The sequence below is a fragment of the Heliangelus exortis genome, chromosome 2 (assembly GCF_036169615.1).
Source record: "Heliangelus exortis chromosome 2, bHelExo1.hap1, whole genome shotgun sequence".
Classification (NCBI taxonomy): domain Eukaryota; kingdom Metazoa; phylum Chordata; class Aves; order Apodiformes; family Trochilidae; genus Heliangelus; species Heliangelus exortis.
This window is the reverse complement of record NC_092423.1, coordinates 117,204,829-117,224,672: the sequence shown is the minus strand read 5'-3', so window position 1 is coordinate 117,224,672 and position 19,844 is coordinate 117,204,829. Positions and strand designations below refer to the sequence as shown.

The 19,844-nt window shown below is 37.6% G+C and overlaps 1 protein-coding gene across 3 annotated transcripts in view; it reads right to left on the bottom strand.

The window, feature by feature from the left end:
* The window catches only part of PREX2 (phosphatidylinositol-3,4,5-trisphosphate dependent Rac exchange factor 2), a 176,725-nt gene that overhangs the window by 99,738 nt on the left and 57,143 nt on the right, over positions 1-19,844 (bottom strand). For all 3 annotated transcript variants that reach the window (XM_071737737.1, XM_071737736.1, XM_071737738.1), the window contains 3 exons: positions 11,753-11,886; positions 8,342-8,445; positions 1,644-1,793 (listed from right to left, as the gene is read on the bottom strand). In XM_071737737.1, coding sequence (XP_071593838.1) covers positions 1,644-1,793; positions 8,342-8,445; positions 11,753-11,886 — 388 coding nt within the window. The remainder of the gene's footprint in view (positions 1-1,643; positions 1,794-8,341; positions 8,446-11,752; positions 11,887-19,844) is intronic.

Genomic DNA, 19,844 nt, shown 5'->3' with positions numbered 1-19,844 from the left:
TTCTGCTCCACATGCTGTATTTACCCAATCTTTCCTTCATGGCAATCTGTCATTCTGTGTGAGTCTACAGCACCACTACAAAGAAATGCATGGACACACACAGCATGATGAGGAGTCACTTATGTGCCCTCCAGTCCCACCCCAAGAGATCTGGCAAGTGTGTTCATTGAGACCCCACCTGGAGTACTGCGTCCATTTCTGGAGACCCTAACACAGGAAGGACATGAAACTGCTGAAGCAAGTCCAGAGGAAGGCAAAAAGATGATCAGAGGGCTGGAGGGCACCTCTCCTAGGAAGACAGCCTGAGAGAGCTGGGGTTGTTCAGCCTGGAGAAGACTCCAGGGAGAGCTTATAATGGCCTTCCAGGAGCCTACAGAAAAGCTGGGGAGGGAAACTGTAGTTGACAGGACAAGAGGAAATAGTTTCCAACCAAAAAAGGATAGCTTTAGATTAGGTTTTACGAAGAAATTCTTTACAGTGAAGGTGGTGAGACAGTGGCACAGGTTGCTCAGCGAAGCTGTGGCTTCCCCCTCTCCCAGGAAGTATCCAAGGCCAGGTGGGATGGGGCTTTCAGCAACCTGATCTAGTGAAAGGTGTCCCTGCCCATGCAGGGGGGTTGGAACTAGATGGTCTTTAAGGTCCCTTCCAACCCACAGCATTCTGCAATTCCTTTGCTTTTGTTGGTCTCAGACTTGCAAAGAAGATAAAATACTATTCTCCCAAGTGCAGCTGCTGAGACTTGAGTGTAATTGCCTATGTACTTACCTAGCAACATCCAGTATTCCACTTCAACAGACCAAATAAAGTGTTGTTACTCTCCATTTACAACCAAGGCACAAAACCATGGCTGCTACCACAGGTCCCAGGAAATCAATGCAGACCAGCGAAAGAATCCCAGATTTAACCTCAGGATTTTATTTCCTTTGGATTCCAAGGCTCTAAACATCATTACTGATTAGGTTATTTTATCTTGCAAATGAAATTAGGTACAAAATATGATGGCATGCCATCTTTCCCTACGTCTACTTTGTGCTGGGTTTGTGGTCACAGTTGAGACCAGGATTATTTATCTCTCAAGTATTCTTCCACCTTAAATCAGTTATATAAAAATGATTGCCAGCAGTGATTTCTTACTTTCTTGGGTAGAGAGAATACATCAAAGATGGGGTTGTGGGTAGATTCTATACCATTTTGAGTTGGATCATCTGCACATAGATCCAGACACAGCCAACCAGCTCAGGTCAGTGATTCAAATGTCCACATGTTTAAAAAGAAATCAACACATACAATTCCCACAAAACTTTTACAGTAGACCCTCATATACTACAACCCGTAATACTACACAGGCCTCAAAGAAATTATAACAACTTATACTGGTTGAAGTTAAGGTGTAAATCATGGATTAAATCATCAGACTGCTTCCAAAACAACTTCCACTACAAGTATACATGATTCAAGATATTATGCCCTCCCTAGTACAAGTGTGATTTTTTTTTTGTTGTTTTTTCCAAGCTGGTATTCATAAATCTTCAGCTTAACCTGACACCACAAGTTTTCCTAGCATCTGGTTTTGCTTTATATCTCAACATTAAAAACCAGGATGGCTTTCTGACAAAGCAACACAAGGAAGTTTATTAACCTACCTTTTCTTCTCTCCCTCTCTTTCAAAATAGCTTCCAGCCATTCTTGCTTCTCTTCAGGGGTTTTTGCCATGCATACAAACCATTTGTTCTTTGCTGTGTTGTGGATCTTCCAGCCATTAATAACAGTGTGGCCACTGCTGTGATAGTCAGCTGGGAATAGATAAAATGGCTTAAAGAGCAACAATTCTTTAAAAAGCAATCATTCTTCTAATTATTAAAAACCCATCATTATAGACAAAGCTCAGGAAATACGGTGCCACTTGTGAACTATGTTGTAAGTTAATAAGCTGTTCTTTTGACTTTTAGTAAATAATGTCCTTTTTAAAGTGTAACAGAGAATTGCCTGGTATATGGAAGAAGGTATAAACTCGACAGTAAAAAAGTCCTGTTAAAAGAGAAGATCACAGCACTAGGAGTACTTTTGTTTGTGTTAAACTGTAATAAATAATTCTTTAAAAAGCAGCATTGTGGCTTTACCCTTTAAATTACTTTGAGCTTCCGTGCATGATTTACTATTAAATTTTTTTTAAAACTAAGCACACAGGGAAAATTTCAATATACAGGGGGAAAAATACAATTTCAGTTTGGAGCCTAAGGAAATCATATGCATTTGATGCATCTTCACTGATTACATGAAGAAATATATACATTTACATTTTACACAAAAATAAATATAATACAAGATCTACTATTATTTGAAAAATGCACTATTCAAATGCATGTATTTTAAACTATGTTCCAAACAACTCTATGCTCAGTGTGCACATTGTAAGAAACAGGTAACCACTGCTGATCTTACATCTTCTTGAACTTCTGACTGTTAAAATGTAGACTGTTATGCTATATAAAGAAGACTATATACTGCTTATTACTGTCTTTACTTATGTTTGATTATAACATGATAGGCCATGAATTTTACTCAGTAATTAGCTAAACAGACTTCCTCTCCAAAACTAACACCCTTGAATAATCTTCACTAGGATTACATGGATTTCCTGGGGGGAAATTTGTGAGGTATAAGTGTCCCATGATTTAAAAAAAATATAATTTTTTTGCATAAAATATGGATTTAAAGTAGGATTAGCAACTAATATAAAAAATATTAAAAAAACAAAGTCAGCCTTATGTCACTATGAGCTTTCATTAACAGCCAAGAAAGTCCTAGGGCCAGCCCTAAAGTACTGTAATAACTTCAGAGCTCTTTACTCTGTATATACTTTTTCATAACTCAACCCTGTTTTGTGTAATGATATGGAATTTTCCAAGTCTGAAATCCTTGCTGCAATGCTTGCTAAGATTTATCATAAATCTCAGCAGACATGCTAGCATCCTTTCAATAACTCTGCATTTTAATTAGATGGAAAGCAGCCAAGCTCTGTATACTGGGCTGGGAAATGTCAGGACCTACTAGAAAATCATGAGACTGATGGCAAATTTCTAAATCAACAAAACTTTCTAGTATTCAGAATGTATAAGGAAGCTCAAGCTGGTCTTATGACAAGAGAAAAAATCAAGTTATTTTTGCAACATCATGTTTGTATCACCTACCTATGCACAATAATATCCTTTGTCCCTTGAATAAGAGTTCCCTGAAAACTAGCCATTAAATCATTCATGCACTATCAGAAAATCAGTCAAAAGTCAGAGGAAAGAAAGAAGTCTCAGACAGAAGCTATCAGCTGACAGACTGCACCAATTTGGAGATGAGAGGCAGGACGATTACTGGTGGAAGGAAAGTTAAGGTCTCTTTGTATTATATAAGTGTAAACTTACAAAGCCTGCAGGATGGCACTAGCTGCACCTTTTTTGTTTATTTATAAAGAGGTTAATACATACAAAACTACAGGATGATGTTCTTCCTGTGGTTTTACTCTGTTACTGTTCCTCCATCATGACAACACCCATGTTTGGGAGGGATATATGATCTCTAATGCAGTGAACCCCAATAGTTAAAATTGTGGCAAAAAAAATTTAAAATTATGTCTCAGATTCACAAATGTATTTAGATCCTCTTATTTCACTCTGAACAGAAATTTGGTGTCAGCTTCGTAATTTAATTCTGAAAAAGTGGTTCATCTAGCCACTTGAATATTTCAATTTGGAGATGACATCTTAAACATGTAGCTTCCTTAGCATACGAGGCAAAATTCTTTGGCAAATTCTACAACTGCAGGCTCAAGAGCACGAGCAATTTGATCCTATTAATCTCATGCCACTAAAAAACCCATTGAGTTCTGTGAAAAGCTCAGTCACCTAGCTAGGTATTAATCCTGCCAAACATATGCAGATAGCAATGAGTTCAGATGATGAGACTAGATAGTTATTGCTCAATTTTGCAATAGTAACCCACCCCTGGGATGCCCAGGTTGACCCCAAGCCCTGCCTTTAACTGCAACTCCTGCTTTCTCTTTTGCTCCCCTTATTCCTCATGACTTCCATCCTTGAAGGCTCCCTTGAGCAGCTTGTTCTCCCCAATACCCCCATGCCTGTAGTATCCCTGAAGAGACAGCATTACATTATCATCCCATATAGACTCATAGCTTTTTTGGACTGGCTACTGGACAAAAGTCATGCTGGTTGATCAGCTGCACATGATGTATGCACAGCCTTCACTGGAAGGCAATCACAGGTGCCAGTCAGACTAGAAGGGTGATCTACAAAGCCAGCATAACAGTATGAGAATGAAAAAGACTTCAAGTTGCTCCATGTAAAGTCTGTATGAGCGTGCTTAACAAAGAAGTAAGCTTCCATTTTCCCAAGAAAAGGTGATGAAAGATTACATCATCATGTAATGATACTTGGTAATACACTAAAGCTTCTGATCTCAACTGTAATATATTGTTCAAAATTCAAGATTCTAACTTTTGAGAGATGTGTAACAAGCAATTTGGTGCAGACATTTACACTGGAATTTGTTTCTTCCCTTAAAATAAAAAAAAAACCACAAAAAACCCAAACCCTAACAGAAACTTCTGTATAGAATTACTTCTAGCTTTCTCAGACTTAAGGATCTTACTGATGCTCAGAAGTACCAAGGAAATAACTGCTGCATAAGATCAATTCCCTTTCTGTATACTTTTTAATGCAGTCTATTAAAATAACGTATTTTTTCTATTTCATATCCCATTTCAAGACAACAGGGGACAGAACTAGCATAGTACAAGCAACCAGAATTCTTGTAATTCCTCAGTCTCAAGTTATTGTCTTCATAAACTAAGTAACATTCGCTTAATGGCTGGTGAAAGCCTTTAGAAATACATTTTTCCCTCAAAATTGAATTTTAAAAACTGAATAAAGAAAAAAAAAATCCATAAAAATATAGACACCTTTCTAATACTTGCAAGTGTCCATTCTAAGAACACAAACAGTCCACCCTGATAAGTAATATTCATTCCACTTTAATCAGCACAATTAAAAGAAAAAGGCAAAGTCCTTCACAATGCTGAAACAAAGCTTTCACCAACTGTACTGCTCAGCCAAGTCCTAATTTCATCAAAGAAAAATTACTTTTCAGAAAAAGCTTTGTTAATTCCTCTAAGCATGTCATTAGCATTACAATGAGCCATACTGGGAATCTGTTTTCCTATTTCTGCACATCTCCTTACAACAATGAAGACCACATTCCTACATCCATCAATGCTGAGAGCAGCCACTCTATTACCCTGTTCCCTGGAGCCCTGTGGCTCCTTGTACTGTGAGCAAACTATCCCAAAATCTACAGTAATGAACTGTGGACAAAAGTGCCATCGAGACTCAAGTCTTTAATGTCTATAAAGAGACTCATGAAGAGTAGATGAGAGTCATGCCTAGATAGAAAAATACAAGCACTCTGCTGTGCAGCTTACACTCTGAATTAAAAATTATAGAAAATGATAGGTAATAGATGATTAAGGTGAATAAAATAGCACAAAAGCAAAGTAAAAGTATATGCAAAGTTAATGTGAAGGAGGTTCAGATGACCAGATTACTACACTTGGGAATGAGATGAGTCAAAAAACCTCAGGAGAATAGTACCGAGTTACAGTGCAAAGGTGGGCGACTACAGGGAATGAGACACAAGACACCTGGAGTGCAACAAATGAGAACAGAAAGGTGCCACAGACCAGGGAAATAACACAAACATTGCCATATCATAGAAAGGAGGGGTGAAATAGCAGTAATTACGAGAAAAAATAATTTTAGATCACTGGACAACCTGAAATGCGCAAGTCTAACTAATGTTTCAGAAGTGTGGAAAGAAGGACAGATTCTAGAAATGTTGCAACTATAAAAGCAACAAGATTTGATATGGGTCAGGAGAGCAAGCAGGGAGGAAGCATGATAGCCTCCAGTACTGTGTGTGAGGTTATAGGAAATGGGGACGGTAGCAAAATTTCCTGTGGCTGGAGGAAATTAGACTACTGGTGTCTGGAGTGCAAAGGAAGATAATTTGTGCTTACCGAAAGTATACGTGTAAATTCATTGAGGAAGAAAACAATGGCAGGAAGAAAAATGGACAGTGTGAAAAAGATCAAGGACTAGATAGCTTGGAACAAGCAAATGAAGGAAGCTAAGGCAGATTTGAGAAATAAAGGAGAGACATAGAAGGAGGAAGGCAGAAATAGTTGTTAAAGCCAATGCTAAAAGCATGGCAACATGTAGGATTGGAACCAAAGAAAGAAGGTCCAGAATTCTCAGAATATTCATCAGAGAGTGGGTATAAGCCCCTGTAGCCACAGTAATGCTCAGAGTTGAAAGTAAAGAGATACAGTCTTAGAAAATTGAAACGGTAAAACTGTCTTTTATTTCAAAAGCATATATAAGGAAGACCAAGAAATAACATTTGAGAAATAGTCAAACAATACAAATAAATGACATAAAAGACTGAAACACTCAACTGTCTTCTTTGCATAAACAAAGTGCTAAGATTTCATATAAATAAAGCTATTAATTGGTCAGGAATCCAAGCCAGAAAAGGGAAACAACAAGACAAATTATACACAAGTCAACAAGCCTTGATGAAATTCACTATAGTGTACTCATTGATTTCTCTAAATACTAAATTGGTGGGTCTGGTGAAGGACATAGTCCATGAGAGATGTCAAGGAGTTCTTACAAGAAATGTCTAGTAAACAAAGAGAATGCATCAAGAGAGACAATGCAGTGCTCTATCCAATACTTTTATCAAGAGCTTATGTGGTTGTTCATGGAACCAAGAATGCAAGAAGCATTGCAGGAGTTTTGGGGAACAAGATTTGACTTCTGAATGCTTAACAAATTGTGGAAATAGTAAGCTAAAGTTCAGTACAGAAAAGAAAGTAATTATTAGGACACACTTTCAAATATTAACACAATGGGATAAGCACCAGTACTGCACAAAAGGCTCAGGTATTCCTAAATACAAAGTAAAAAACAGAAAAATAATGCTCTCAGGAAAGCCACTCCTAGGATCAGCAACAGACATCCCACATGCATCACTGTGGTAATTATTCTGTGCTACTTGGCACCAACAAACTTCCAGCTCTGGACTCTTCATAGCACAAAAGATGCAAAAACACTAACACCCTCCCCTCCCCCCCCCCCAAAAAAATATTCCAACAGACACACACAAAAAAAAAACCAAACCCACAACCCATGACAAAAGGTTGAAAGTCTTAAAAAGAAGAGATGGGCAAGAGACATAACAGCCTTACAATAAAATCAATTTTTGCAATAAAAGCAATAGTCAAACTGTTCTCCAAGTCTACAGTAAAGTGGAACAATTTTACTTCACAATAAAGTGAAGTATTTGGAAAAAAAGGAACTCAAGATTAGAAAAAAAAAATCTTAATTTTTAAGAAATATTTGTCTTCTATGAAGCTTACTTAAACAGTACAATCCTTACCATTAAGTCGTAAAGAGGTTACATTAAGAAATGCTGAGAGTCCATAGTAGATGTAGGGCAAAGCTTATGTTATTTTAAAATTGGAAGAAATACTACATAACTCGCAGAAATTTCCTCCAGACCTAGTTATTTACAGTTTACTTACAGTAATTTAAGTTATTATGAGAAGCTTTCAATTTCTCATAATTTATTTTTTAGTTTTAAAGTTTTACATTGGAGAGCTCAAAATGTTTCAGGTCTCCTTTATTAATGGTAAAGAAATAATAATTATTAAGTTCCAAAGTTAAACTCAAGTTTCTAAACCAAAAACTGACATGTGTAGAAATACTTTTGGTTTTCACCTTTTTAATATATGTCAGGAAAATTTCAGGCAGTTTTATGGATGATATCTCTAAAGGTATTAAAAAAAAAAAAAAACCAAAAAACTTGTTTTATAAACACGTATGTCTCATTTCAGTGTTTGAGGTTTAATTTCAGCAGAAGTAACCTTTTCATTTGTTTTTACAGATATATACCTAGGGGTAACCTGTTTAGAGTGCTGGAATGCTGTAAAGTGAAGTTAAATATGCAGTTTCAATGAGCAATAAATGTCACCTTATTTTACTTCTCTGTTCATGTTAGCACAATCCAGCTGTCTGTGACAGCCCAGCTAATAATGCGTGGAAGCAATGACAGAAGCAGAATTTTTATATGAGCAGGCAGTCCTTTAAAGTGGCATCTTATTCCTTTCTAGAGTACAAGGAGGATCCTCCTTTCTCAAAGAAATCATGAAGCTGAATTTGATTCCAGCACCCTGAATGAGTGTTCTGTAAATCAGCAACAAAAATACACTCACCTGTTCCATCATCTACATTCTCTACTTCCATAACTTCTGTGTTTATTCTGCCCCGAAAAAGGTACCGGTGGCCATCTGTAGATGCTTTACTGTTTTTCAGTCGCCTGATAAAAGAAAGAACAGAGGAGCACATCATCTACCACCTTTTGCTAATTTTCTGCAATGTTACCATGTATACATCTGCAATTGAGCTGTGGAAACCATTGGTGAAAGGAAAATTGTTCATGCTAAGACAGAGATGCTATCTCTAAGAGCAAGCTGCAAATTACTGATTGATACGAGAGTGTATCAGGAAAGTATCACTCTGTAAATGCCCAGTTCTGACACTGGTAGTTAGATGCTGGTCCTGGTTAAAGCCAGGATAGAAGAAAATTTCTTTTTAGTCATTTTATTTGTCATTTAAGTGTCTTCTATTTAACTACACTTTCTGAAATTAACAGTATGCTTTTCAGTGTCTGCTTCTAGCATTGATAAGGTTTGATGGTTTTAGCTACAGCTGGAGGATGTTACACAGACAGGCTCTTACTTACACTTCATATATGAAATCAAGGTTACTGCTTGGTTCTACTAAACTTTTTATGCCTTGGAAATAAACGGGAGGAAAAAGGGGTCACATCTGTGTCACTGCTGCAGGGAAGAGCAGACCAGACACATGACCCAGAAGCGATCAAAGTGTTCCATCCCATAGGTGTCATACTCTGTATAAAGCTGAGGAATCACAGGGGTCAAGCTTTCTTTGTCCATGGTCAGCATCTTGGGAGGACTCCATCCATTCTTCTGCCTCTGATCTTGATCCACGCATTCCTGAATCCATGCATTCCTGAATCCAGTTCACATCTGCTGCTGAGTCTGGGAGTTCAGCCCAGGATTTTCCCAGGGCCTGCACTGCAGCCTTGGTGGTGACATGGACATTATTGGGGAGGGGAGAGTGCAATATTGGGTTTGTACATATTTGTCTCCATTTCATTATTTTCTTTTTTTTTTTTTTTTATATTATTGTTTCATCGAAGCTGCTTAGTTTATTTTCCAACTCATAGGTCTCTCTCCCTTATTCACTTTCCTTTCTCTTTTTGGGAAGGGAGATGGGTTAATAGAGAGCATCTGTCAGTTATCTCATTGCCAGCCAGAGTTAAACCTTGACAATGCCACTACCTGCAATCAAAGACAAAATACTGCATTGGGAGGATCTTCCCTGGCAATTCTTTTAAGCCTCCTTATGCTAGTTGAGAAATTCAACACAAAGGTAGCATGATTGAAAAAAATGAAATAAGTACATCTTCAGGTATCTTGATCTACACACATTAGCCTTGCAATTGAGATTTATGCATGGAAGAACAGCAAACATTTTTTTTCCAGACATAAGGGCTAATGAAGGATTCTAACTACGAATTGCTGAAATTGAGTAAGTTTCACAGTAACATAATCCAAAGCACTTAGCATTGCTACAACTCTGTTCCGAGTGAAGTCAACAGCTTTTGAGAATTCCAGTTCTAGGTAGATTTTCCCACCTCAGATAAGCTAAGATAAACTCGGATAAGGCAAGATAAATCACCAGGGATGATTTTCTGTCCATTTTGGCCTATAATCAGAATCAATACTGTATATCAAACAAAGGTCATTTCCTGAGAATCAATGATTATCTGAATTCTGACCTTCACTCACTCCAGTTAAGTGCTAATCCTCAGAAAATTATCTGCCTCTCAGTCATGACTGTCTAATGAGGATTTCTACTATCCTATAAGCTTTTCATCAAAAACTGAATAATATATATATTTTTGAAACAAACCAAAACAGCAGTAAGCATAAGGGTTCATATCACATGTTTATTCTCTCCCAAGCAAGGTAAATCAATTAACTCTAGGGACCTTTGCACCTAGGGACTCAAATTTAGCAATCCACGTTTAGAATCATACAACTGTTCAGGTTGGAAAAGACATGTAACCTTTAACCTAACTCTAACCTAGCTCCACCAGCCCCCTGCTAAACCATGTCCCTAAGCACTGTATCCACACAATTTTAAAACACATTCAACCATTTCCCTGTGCAGCCCATTCCAGTGCTTAATAACCCTTTCTGTAAAGAATTTTTTCTAACATCCAACCTAAGTCTCCCCTGGCACAACTCGAAGCGATTTCCCCTCCTTTTATTGCTAGTGACTAGTGAGAAGGGACTGACTCTCCCCTTGCTTCGACATCCTTTTAGGTAGTTGTAGAAAGTGATGAGGTCTCCCCTTAGCCTTCTCTCCTCAGATTAAACAGCTCCAGTTCTCTCAGCCACTCCTCGTGAGGTTTGTTTTCCAGGCACTTCACCAGCTTCGTTGCTCTTCTTTGGACACTCCAGCACCTCAATGTCTTTCCTGTACTGAGATGCCCAAAACTGAACACACTATTTGAGGTGTAACATCAACAGTACAAGGCAACAATCGTTTCCCCAGTCCTGCTGGCCACGCCATTTCTGACAGAAGCCAGGATGCTGTTGGCCTTCTTGGCCACCTGGGCACACTGCTGATGCATGTTCAGACACTGTCGATCAACTCCCTCAGGTCCTTTTCCTCTGGGCAGCTCTCTAGCTACTCTTCTCCAAGCCTGTATCATTACACTGGGTTTTTGAGACCCAATACTTGCCCTTGATGAAGCTCATACAATTGACCTTAGTCCATCAATCCATGGTGGCAGTGGTGGCATTTCCTCTGACACTGTGCTGAAGTATGTAGAGGCAAAGGCAAATATAATGGTATCCAGCAGTGCTATGAAAGAGCATGTTCAAGGTTTATCGTGTACTACGAATTTATCATGGATCTATCCCATAATATGTATTCTGTGGCTACTAAAAAACAGTTCATGGATCAAAGAGACAAACTCAAGCAGTTTCAATAGGGAACACTATAGATAGGAGAACCCTTATTTCTCAGAGGTGTAAGAGCACCAAACGTTATCTGCAGAAGCTTGTTGCTGAACTAAGGAATTGCTTCTTGCAATGCAGCAAGCAACAGCTTTCTGGCTGTTTTCTTTGATTAGAAATACAAGGCTTGAACACACTTGAATGTGAAGACACTGATTTTTTACCATATGCTACAATACTAACTTGATTGAACTAAAAATTAACTCTCTTCTTCCCAGAAGAGAGTGAGCCTGTCACATATAACCTGTTGTGGAAGGCTGACAAAACAGATTCTTTCTCCCCTGTACTTCACAATTTGGATTCTGCATTCATCCTATATTTTTCAAACGTTTGAATTTTCTTTGGATGATAAGTCTCCTCTACAAATGCTGACTTTTACATTGCAATTAACTGCAGTAAAAACTTGTTCAAATTGGTGTTATTCAAATATTCTTATGAAACAGCATACAAAAGATTAACTCTACTGTGAGAAAAATGCATTCTTTTTCAAAGTATATATTAATCATGTACCTGTGCTTTTTTTTGCAGTAGACCAAAAGGTTATCAAAAAGAAAAAATATCCTCTCTTGGATATTTCCTGCAGAAATTTTCAGTAGTAGTCCACTTCGCAGCATTTCTGTGCAGGTGTCTGTGATGTTGGACCCCTAAAATCGATTTGAGATAAATTATTTTTTGATCTGTAAAAACTGAAGGATTCTACAGCAATAAAGGAAAAGTTTCTTATACAAACTCCAACCATAATGATTTTCTGGAAACACCAAGAATAAAACTCATGGACATTTATTACATTGTAATTAAATAATACTGTCTAGTGTTTACTTAATGATGCTTAACACTTGCTTGTATTAGTTTAGCATTTTCATTAACTCAGGGGAGGAAAGTTTATTTACTTAAATTTCCAAATTATACAGCATCTGTGCTTGATATATCTCCTGAAAAATCAAGCCAACTTTATACAATAATTTTTACCCTCAGCAACTTTACTATTTTGTCAGAAGTGTCTGGAAATAGGACTTTACGAGACATTATCTATGCCAAGGTGAACTTGGAAGCTGAAGCAACCTGGAACCCGAACATCATTAAGTTTATATACTTCTACACTAAGTAAAGCTAAACACAAAATCAAAAAATAGCAAGATTTAAAATACAGGCAAAGCTAATACTGGCACATACAACTAAGACTGTCTAGTGTGCTTCCTCTTAACTAATTCCGAAAACATCAGAATTTTGCTGAGCTTTAAATGTTTGGGATGAAACTTCTCATGCCTCATTTTTGCTTCAGGCAGATCATTCCTTTATGTGAAAAGAAGCCAATGTAACAAAGAAGGCCATTTTACCAAGAATATTGCATTTTTAATGTGAAAAAGTCCTGACATTTCTATGCCTTATGCAGAGAAATTTACCACTGAAGGAAGCCTGCCTTGAATTCCCAGGAATATTTTGCTGTACTGAACACCCATACTCCTGTCCAAGTGCACATCCAGCCATGTGGTCCTACTCATTATCACCAGTTTCCTAGCTTGAGGCAGACAACAGTCAGCTTGGAAAACCTGTAAAAGCCAGAACTTTCTCATCATCTACACATGTTCTTAATGACTTATGCCTGTGATACCACTATTTACTTCCTCTTCTTGATCTAACCACAGTAGTGCAAAGAAAAATGCATTTAATAAGAGCCAAGAAGCAATAATGGATTCTGCTCTGAGCTCTTCATCTGACCGTTCATCCTTTGAACGTCATCACCCTGAATATTGAGCAATAGCTCAGACTGTTCTAAGGAGAATGCAGTCTGTTTACTGAGATGATAAGAAAATTGCACAACCATCACACTGAAACACAACTCAGATCTCTAAAAAAAGCAGCTTCAGTATTAACTACCCACTCTTGTTTCCATTTAGGATCAACTGAGCCAAAAATTTACGTCATCTATAGTCACTACACCATACTTCCTAAGACAGCATCAGCACCTGAAGCTGGCATACTAATTTTACAGTTTTATTCTAAAGCAAACACTAACAAATCCTAAAAAGTACAATCAGTAATACAAAGTAAGCATAAATTAGGGCTACACTTACTGCTTGCTGAACACAACTGCAGAAAAGCTGGTGTTTTCTTCCATTTTATGTCATTGCTTTTGTATGTTAATGAGTAAACAACAAATATGCTGCTTTTAATATTGTATCAAATATTATCAATGACTTTCATTTTAACAAGCTCAATTTTTAAAAATGTTTTGGGTTTTTTTTTTTACAGAAAACTTAAGCTTTAAAAGAAAACTGCATTTTTAATGGGAAGCCAAAAAGTTTCAGCTCAAAACTTCAAAATCATTTCAACAGTTACAGCTTTCTACAAAGGGTGTATTTTTCACAGCAACTGTTTTATGAAAACATTGTCTTTTTCTGTTGAAAAATTTCATTTTCACTGTAGAAAAACATAACGTTTTCCCAAACGTCCTAGCAACATCTCTACCGTGGCAGCACCAAGTTATATATAAAAATACAGTATTTTATATTTTAAATTTATATAATGCAGGCTATCTGAATTATCAAGATATGACTCATTCAATATTCAAATTCAACATCACAATATAGCAGTGATTATTATTTGTATGACATAACCACTCCGCTATTGTTTTCCTCTTCGTTTTCCTCCTTTTCTACTATAAATTGCTAGGTGAAAAAAACATTACAGAGATAGTTTTTTTCCCTTGGAGACCTCCTGTCCAGATACTGAACAGTGTTAACTTCACTTATTGAATACCTTTTGACAAGATCACAACCCATGCTGGTGTGGCTGCAAGTCAGAGAATTTTGTTATTGCTGTTTTATTTGCTGAAGTCCACGGGAATAAGATAACAGGATCAGAAGTCACATCTGGCTGTCCTATGTAACACTGCTTGTGCAGAAAAATCCCCTGCCCCTCCCTGCCTATGTAAAACTGTTAGGGTCAGCCTGCTCCTAGACTTTCAGTGGGAATGGAGCTGAAAGGGGCAAAAGAGAAAGAAAGGATGTTTTAGGTGTAAGCACTGCTGTCTCTACACCTGGGCTGAGCAACCATCTCCATGGCATCCCTTGGGGGTTAAAAACATTCCTGATAAAGCAGAGAGCACACAAGCACTGCCATATCCACCATGCAATTCAGCAGAGAACTGTCAACTTGGACACTTTTGTGAAGGATGCAGCTACACCTTAAACCTCCAACTCAGGTCTCCAGCAGGAACACCAAGCTACACTGGATATCCAGCCCAGACAGATAGTTCATTTATCCAACTCCAAGCTGTCCCTCTCAAGGTGGAAGGTTCTAGAGTGCAGTAACAGAAGACAGGTCAGCCTTGTTCCAGAACAAGGTGAGGCTATCTACTGCACACAGTACTTTTGGAATAAATATTACCAAAACTTTCTGATACAAACATATTTTCATTAAACGTTTTACCAGGGAAATCTCAAATATGAGGAATCCGAACCTGGAAGGTAATTTGCTACCTCACAGTTTTCTTTTATGCTCAGTGTTTGCAAGGACAGATTATATAGTTGCTCAACCTAAATGTAAAATCACTGGTACTTTGCTGCTATTCATAGTTCTATACATTAAAAGTACCCGGTTCTCAGTGAAACCAAAATTTTTGTAATATGTCGATTTCAAAATGCCACGTGTTGTAGAAACTAACCTGTTTCAATTATTTTCCAACAAAACATACAAAGGATTCAAGTTGGAAAAAACCTGACCTGTAAAGCAGGCTTACACTATCTAGAATCTAGACTAGTTTTTCCTCCATCTATCCTACTGAGTTATTGCAGACTCCAAACATGGAATCAAGTCCTCTCCGGTCAGTAGCACTGGGGCCAAGGCCTCTGTGGTTTTTCATGACAGATGGTATGGAAATTAAAAGCCTATAAGATCTCTGAGCCCACAGGCTATTTAGGTAAAACTGACTTCTAACAATCTTTGGCTGACCAGTCAGTCACCTACCATTCTACCAAGGCAATGGCTTACTCAGGCAAGAGGTCTGAAAGGTGGTCTGCCACGACCGTATCACAAAATAAATGCATTTAAAATTCACTGGAAGTAGATGCAAGAAATTTAAAACATTATCCCTCGCATCTTTAAGTCACTAAAGACCCATGTGGGACACTAAAAAATTACCTTTACTGCCTTGAGATGAAAACCAGCCTTTGTTTAACTTGTTACAAAAACTACATTTCTACAGACTACTTATCTACATCTTCTGTGCAAATTTCAAAGACAGAGGCACGACCATACTGATTTAGTTACCAGCACATTAACAAAAGTCAGAAATTACCAATCTTACTCTTACAGATCTCACTTACTCTTCAATACTTTTACATGACTGTAGAAAAGAGAAATAAAATAGGAAAAAGGACTAGAAAGTCTGGAGTTTAAAATACAAACCACTACTAACATACTACTTGATGCTATGGTGGAATGGAATTGAACAGAACACCCCATGCTACTGCCACTGCGTTGGGCTGTGACTCAGACTGGGTTGTTAGATTTCCAGCTAACAAATACAACAAATTTATTTTTTCTTCTCTCACCAAAACATCCACACAAATAATTCTGACAGACTCCTTCAGCTGCTGAGCCATTCTCCAGCTGAGACAGCCACCTACACAAGTTCTGAATTCAGGCCAATACACTTAACCACTTAGGAAATAAAGTGAGAAAGTCATTAAACTCAAAATTTTCTTTCTTGAAACAGATGTTCCATTTTTCCATGAATCTGTATTCTTATCATAAGTGTCACAAAATGAAGCTTGTGTTTATTATGTATAGGAATTCAAGTCATGCTTTGATCAGATTCTAAAAATAGTCCTTTTTTTTTTTTTTTTTTTCCTTCTAGTTGGGGCCAAGCAATGTGCTAAGCATTTCCTTCTGGAAGGAAATCTCCAACAAGTTTGCTTCTTTATTTTTAGGCAATGCAGAAAACCAGATGCTTATTTAATTAAATCCACTCTCATACATTGCATACAGAGATTTTTTTTTTTTTTTCCTTTTTTTGGTCGTTGTTGTTGTAAATTATTCAAAATACTGTTAGCTCTTATACATGTTTCGGAATTCTTAATATGTCAAGGACTAACTGTGTAGTATTTTGAAAAGGATGAGCATATTAAAATTACAGCAATTTTGCTAGGTTGCCATATAACATCAAACATGATCACAGAAACTGCAATAAACAACACATTACTGTACTGAAAACAAACTATTTTAAGAAAACATCACTATTTCAGAGTTCAAGCAAAAGTGAAATCCTAAAAATTAAATCTAGGAGGAGGGGGAAATAACAAAAAACAAAACAAAAAACAAAAACAAAAAAAAAATCCACAGCAAAAACAAAAAACCACGAAACCCAAGTTGGGAAGGAAATTATTGTGTCACGATTCACAAGATACATTCTGAGCACAGTGGGAATATGTCTATGATTTGCATGCTTCTGTCCCTATAGTTACCCTTCCATACTGTTACCTTTGCTATTTCCAACAGCAAACAAATCTACTGCTGAACTTTTTACTAAGTATCCAGAAGAAACTTAATGCTGGAAAGTGGATTCTCTTTTCAGGGCTGGAGGACTGAGAACACTCAGTTCTTAACAAATTTATCTGACTAATAATGCACTGAGTTAATAATATTCTAACTTTATACTTGGGTGTGTTCATTAAGATGGATTTGACAAACATCTGTAAGACTCAGGCACTGAGAGCAAGTGAAAGAATTTTAATCAGTATAGTTCAGTAAGAAACTTAATTGAAAAGTTGAAAATAATAAAGTAATCAGTGATAGGCAATAAAGATTATCTAATAAATTTCCCTCCCACAAAATATTCAATAATGTAAGCTCTCAGCTTGCTATTGCATCTACCATCAAGCATAGGCATGTCTAATGAGTTTTTATGTTCACATACACTCATTTTTCCAAGTTATTTTTTTATGTCAGCCAGCTCAAGCCAGTTACAAAAAGAATCATAAAGTGGTTCGGGTTGGAAGGGGTCTTTAAAGGTCATCTAGTCCACCCCTCTTCGCAGTGGGCAGGGACATCTTCACCTAAATCAGGTTGGCCAGAGTCCCATCTGATCTGACCTTGAATGTTTCCAGAACTGGGGCCTCTACCACCTCTTTGGGCAACCTGTTCCAATGTTTCACCATGGCCATTGTAAAAAATTTCTTCTTAATATCTAGTCTGAATCTACTCTCTTGAAGTTTACAATAATTACCCCTTGTCCTATCACTACAGGCCTTGCTAAAATGTTTGTCCCCATCTCTCTTCAATACTTCATTAAGTACTGAAAAGATGCAACAAGGTCTCCCTGGAGCCTTTTCCTCTCCAGGCTGAACAAGCTCAGCTCTCTCAGGCTGTCTCCATAGGAAAGATGCTCCATCCCTGTGCATTTTTTGGTCCTCCTCTAGACCCACTCCAACAGCTCCAGGGTTTTTTTTATGCTGAGGACTCTGGAGCTGAATGCAGTACTCCAGGTGGGATCCCACCAAATCAGAGCAGAAGGGGGAAAATGACTTCCCTTGACCTGCTGGTGATACAGCCCAGGCTATGGTTGCCCTTCTGAGCTGCCAGAGAGCCATGTCTGGCTTCTCATCTACAAATACCCCCAAGTTCTTTTCTATAGGACTTCTCCCAATCCCCTCATCCTCCAGCCTGCATTGATACCATTGATTGCCCAGACCCAGGTGGACAACCTTGCACCTGGCCTTGTTAAACTTCAGGAAGTTCATACAGGCCCACTTGTCTAGCTCGTCCAGTTCCATCAGGATGGCATCCTGTCCCTCAGTCCCCACTTATTTTCACCTTGCTTTATACAAGCAGCTGCTAAGATATTTGCTTCTTTTGGAAAGCATTAGGTCAACTACACCTCCTCTCAGTTACAAAATACAGACATTTACCTAAGTAGCAATTTCGTTTTCAAAATCCTACAGACAATATCATGGCATGAGTACACACTCTCTGTTCATTTGTCTCTAATGAATTTTTTTATTAATATTCCAGATTGAGGATTACAATTAAATGGAGGAAGGGCTGTCTGAATACAGACCACCAATTACAAAACCTTTTATTACTTCCTGAAATTTCTTCTTTTGAGGCCCAGCAATTTTTTTGTAACAAGTTATAGTGACTGTCCTTTAACAAAAGACTATAGAGCCCTGAACTCTGGCAGAAGAGGATTTCTCTTCTCTAAATTATACCTATTCCAAGTACAGAAATGAAAGAGCAGTTCTTGAAAATGCCTCTACCCTGGAAAAAGGAAAAATACTTAAAGTGACACATTTCAAATCCCACAATGCACTGAAGAAACACAAAGAATTTTCATTAAAGTAAAATTAGGTCCTTAATTCACATTTGGAGTGAATCAAATTTTCCCACACTACTGAATTAACAAATCAAAGGTTTGCGTAAGTCCACGGATCAGGAGATTTCACGTGGAGCAGACAGGAAATAATTCTGCAGTGTCACGGGTAGTACTTTAGGAAGTTCTTTGTTCACTGTAAATTTTATGCTCTTTTCAGATAGTGGCTTGTTCTGCTGGACCTGGTCTGCTGGAAGGCAGGGAGACACTGAATCCTCTGCTGGATAATCAGAGGGCATCCTTAGGCACAGCAAGTTCAAGAAAACAGCAGCTGTGGGAAGCAGGAGATGTAGGGGGGGGGAACAGAACTATGCAGGAATTATTTTTTGTTTCTCTTGTTATATTGATTACTATGAATATCTACTTAAAATTGAATCTTCTACTGAATATTGTTGAATATTGAATTTAGTTGTCAGACTTCTTGGGGAGCACTGTCAGTTAAAGCTCAGACAGGTCTGTCTCAAGGCTTTTCCTGATTCAGGGTCCCAGTGATGTCTGTAATCCTTCCTCTTCTCTGCACCATACAAAGGTCATTTCCTAGGATATAGCTGAAAGATCAGACTGAAGTGCAAAAAATACATTTTTCTTGCTACCTTCTCCAGCCAGTAAGCCTTCCACAAAGCTTAAAGGGATAAAATATCCCCCTCTAGTCTTTAAGCATCTCCCAAGAAAAGAAGTAGTATTTTCAAGAAAAATACTCAAAAATTGAAGAACTATTTCCATGTTGAAATTTCTGTCTGAAAAAAACTGACTTCAAAACTGACTTTTTTTAAAAAATGCTTACCTTGCTTGATTATATTTTTTTAAGAAGACTTCACTTGTTTTTCCCTCCTACCTCAGTGTGGGCAGCTCAGACATTTCAATACAAAACACCTAAGGCAATTTTAAGATACACTGTATCTACAGCTATTTCTCTGCACAAACTATAGTGCTGAAAATAATACAAAAGGAAGATTTTGGTGCTGCAACTACTTCATCTTGCTGGTATCTAGGGGAAAGGGTGGCTGTTCTGGTTACTGCTGAAAATAGATCTATGGTTTCTTCTCAGAACCAAAGCATTAAAGCTCTCCCATTTGCCAACTATAAAAATCCAGCCAATCTTACACATCAAACACACTTATGTGAGTTTAGCTCAGCTGGTAAAGGACTACCTACAAGCTGACAAAAATTTATGGACCCAGTGCTTAATCAATTATAAATAATAATATTTTTTTTCATCCAGACAAAATG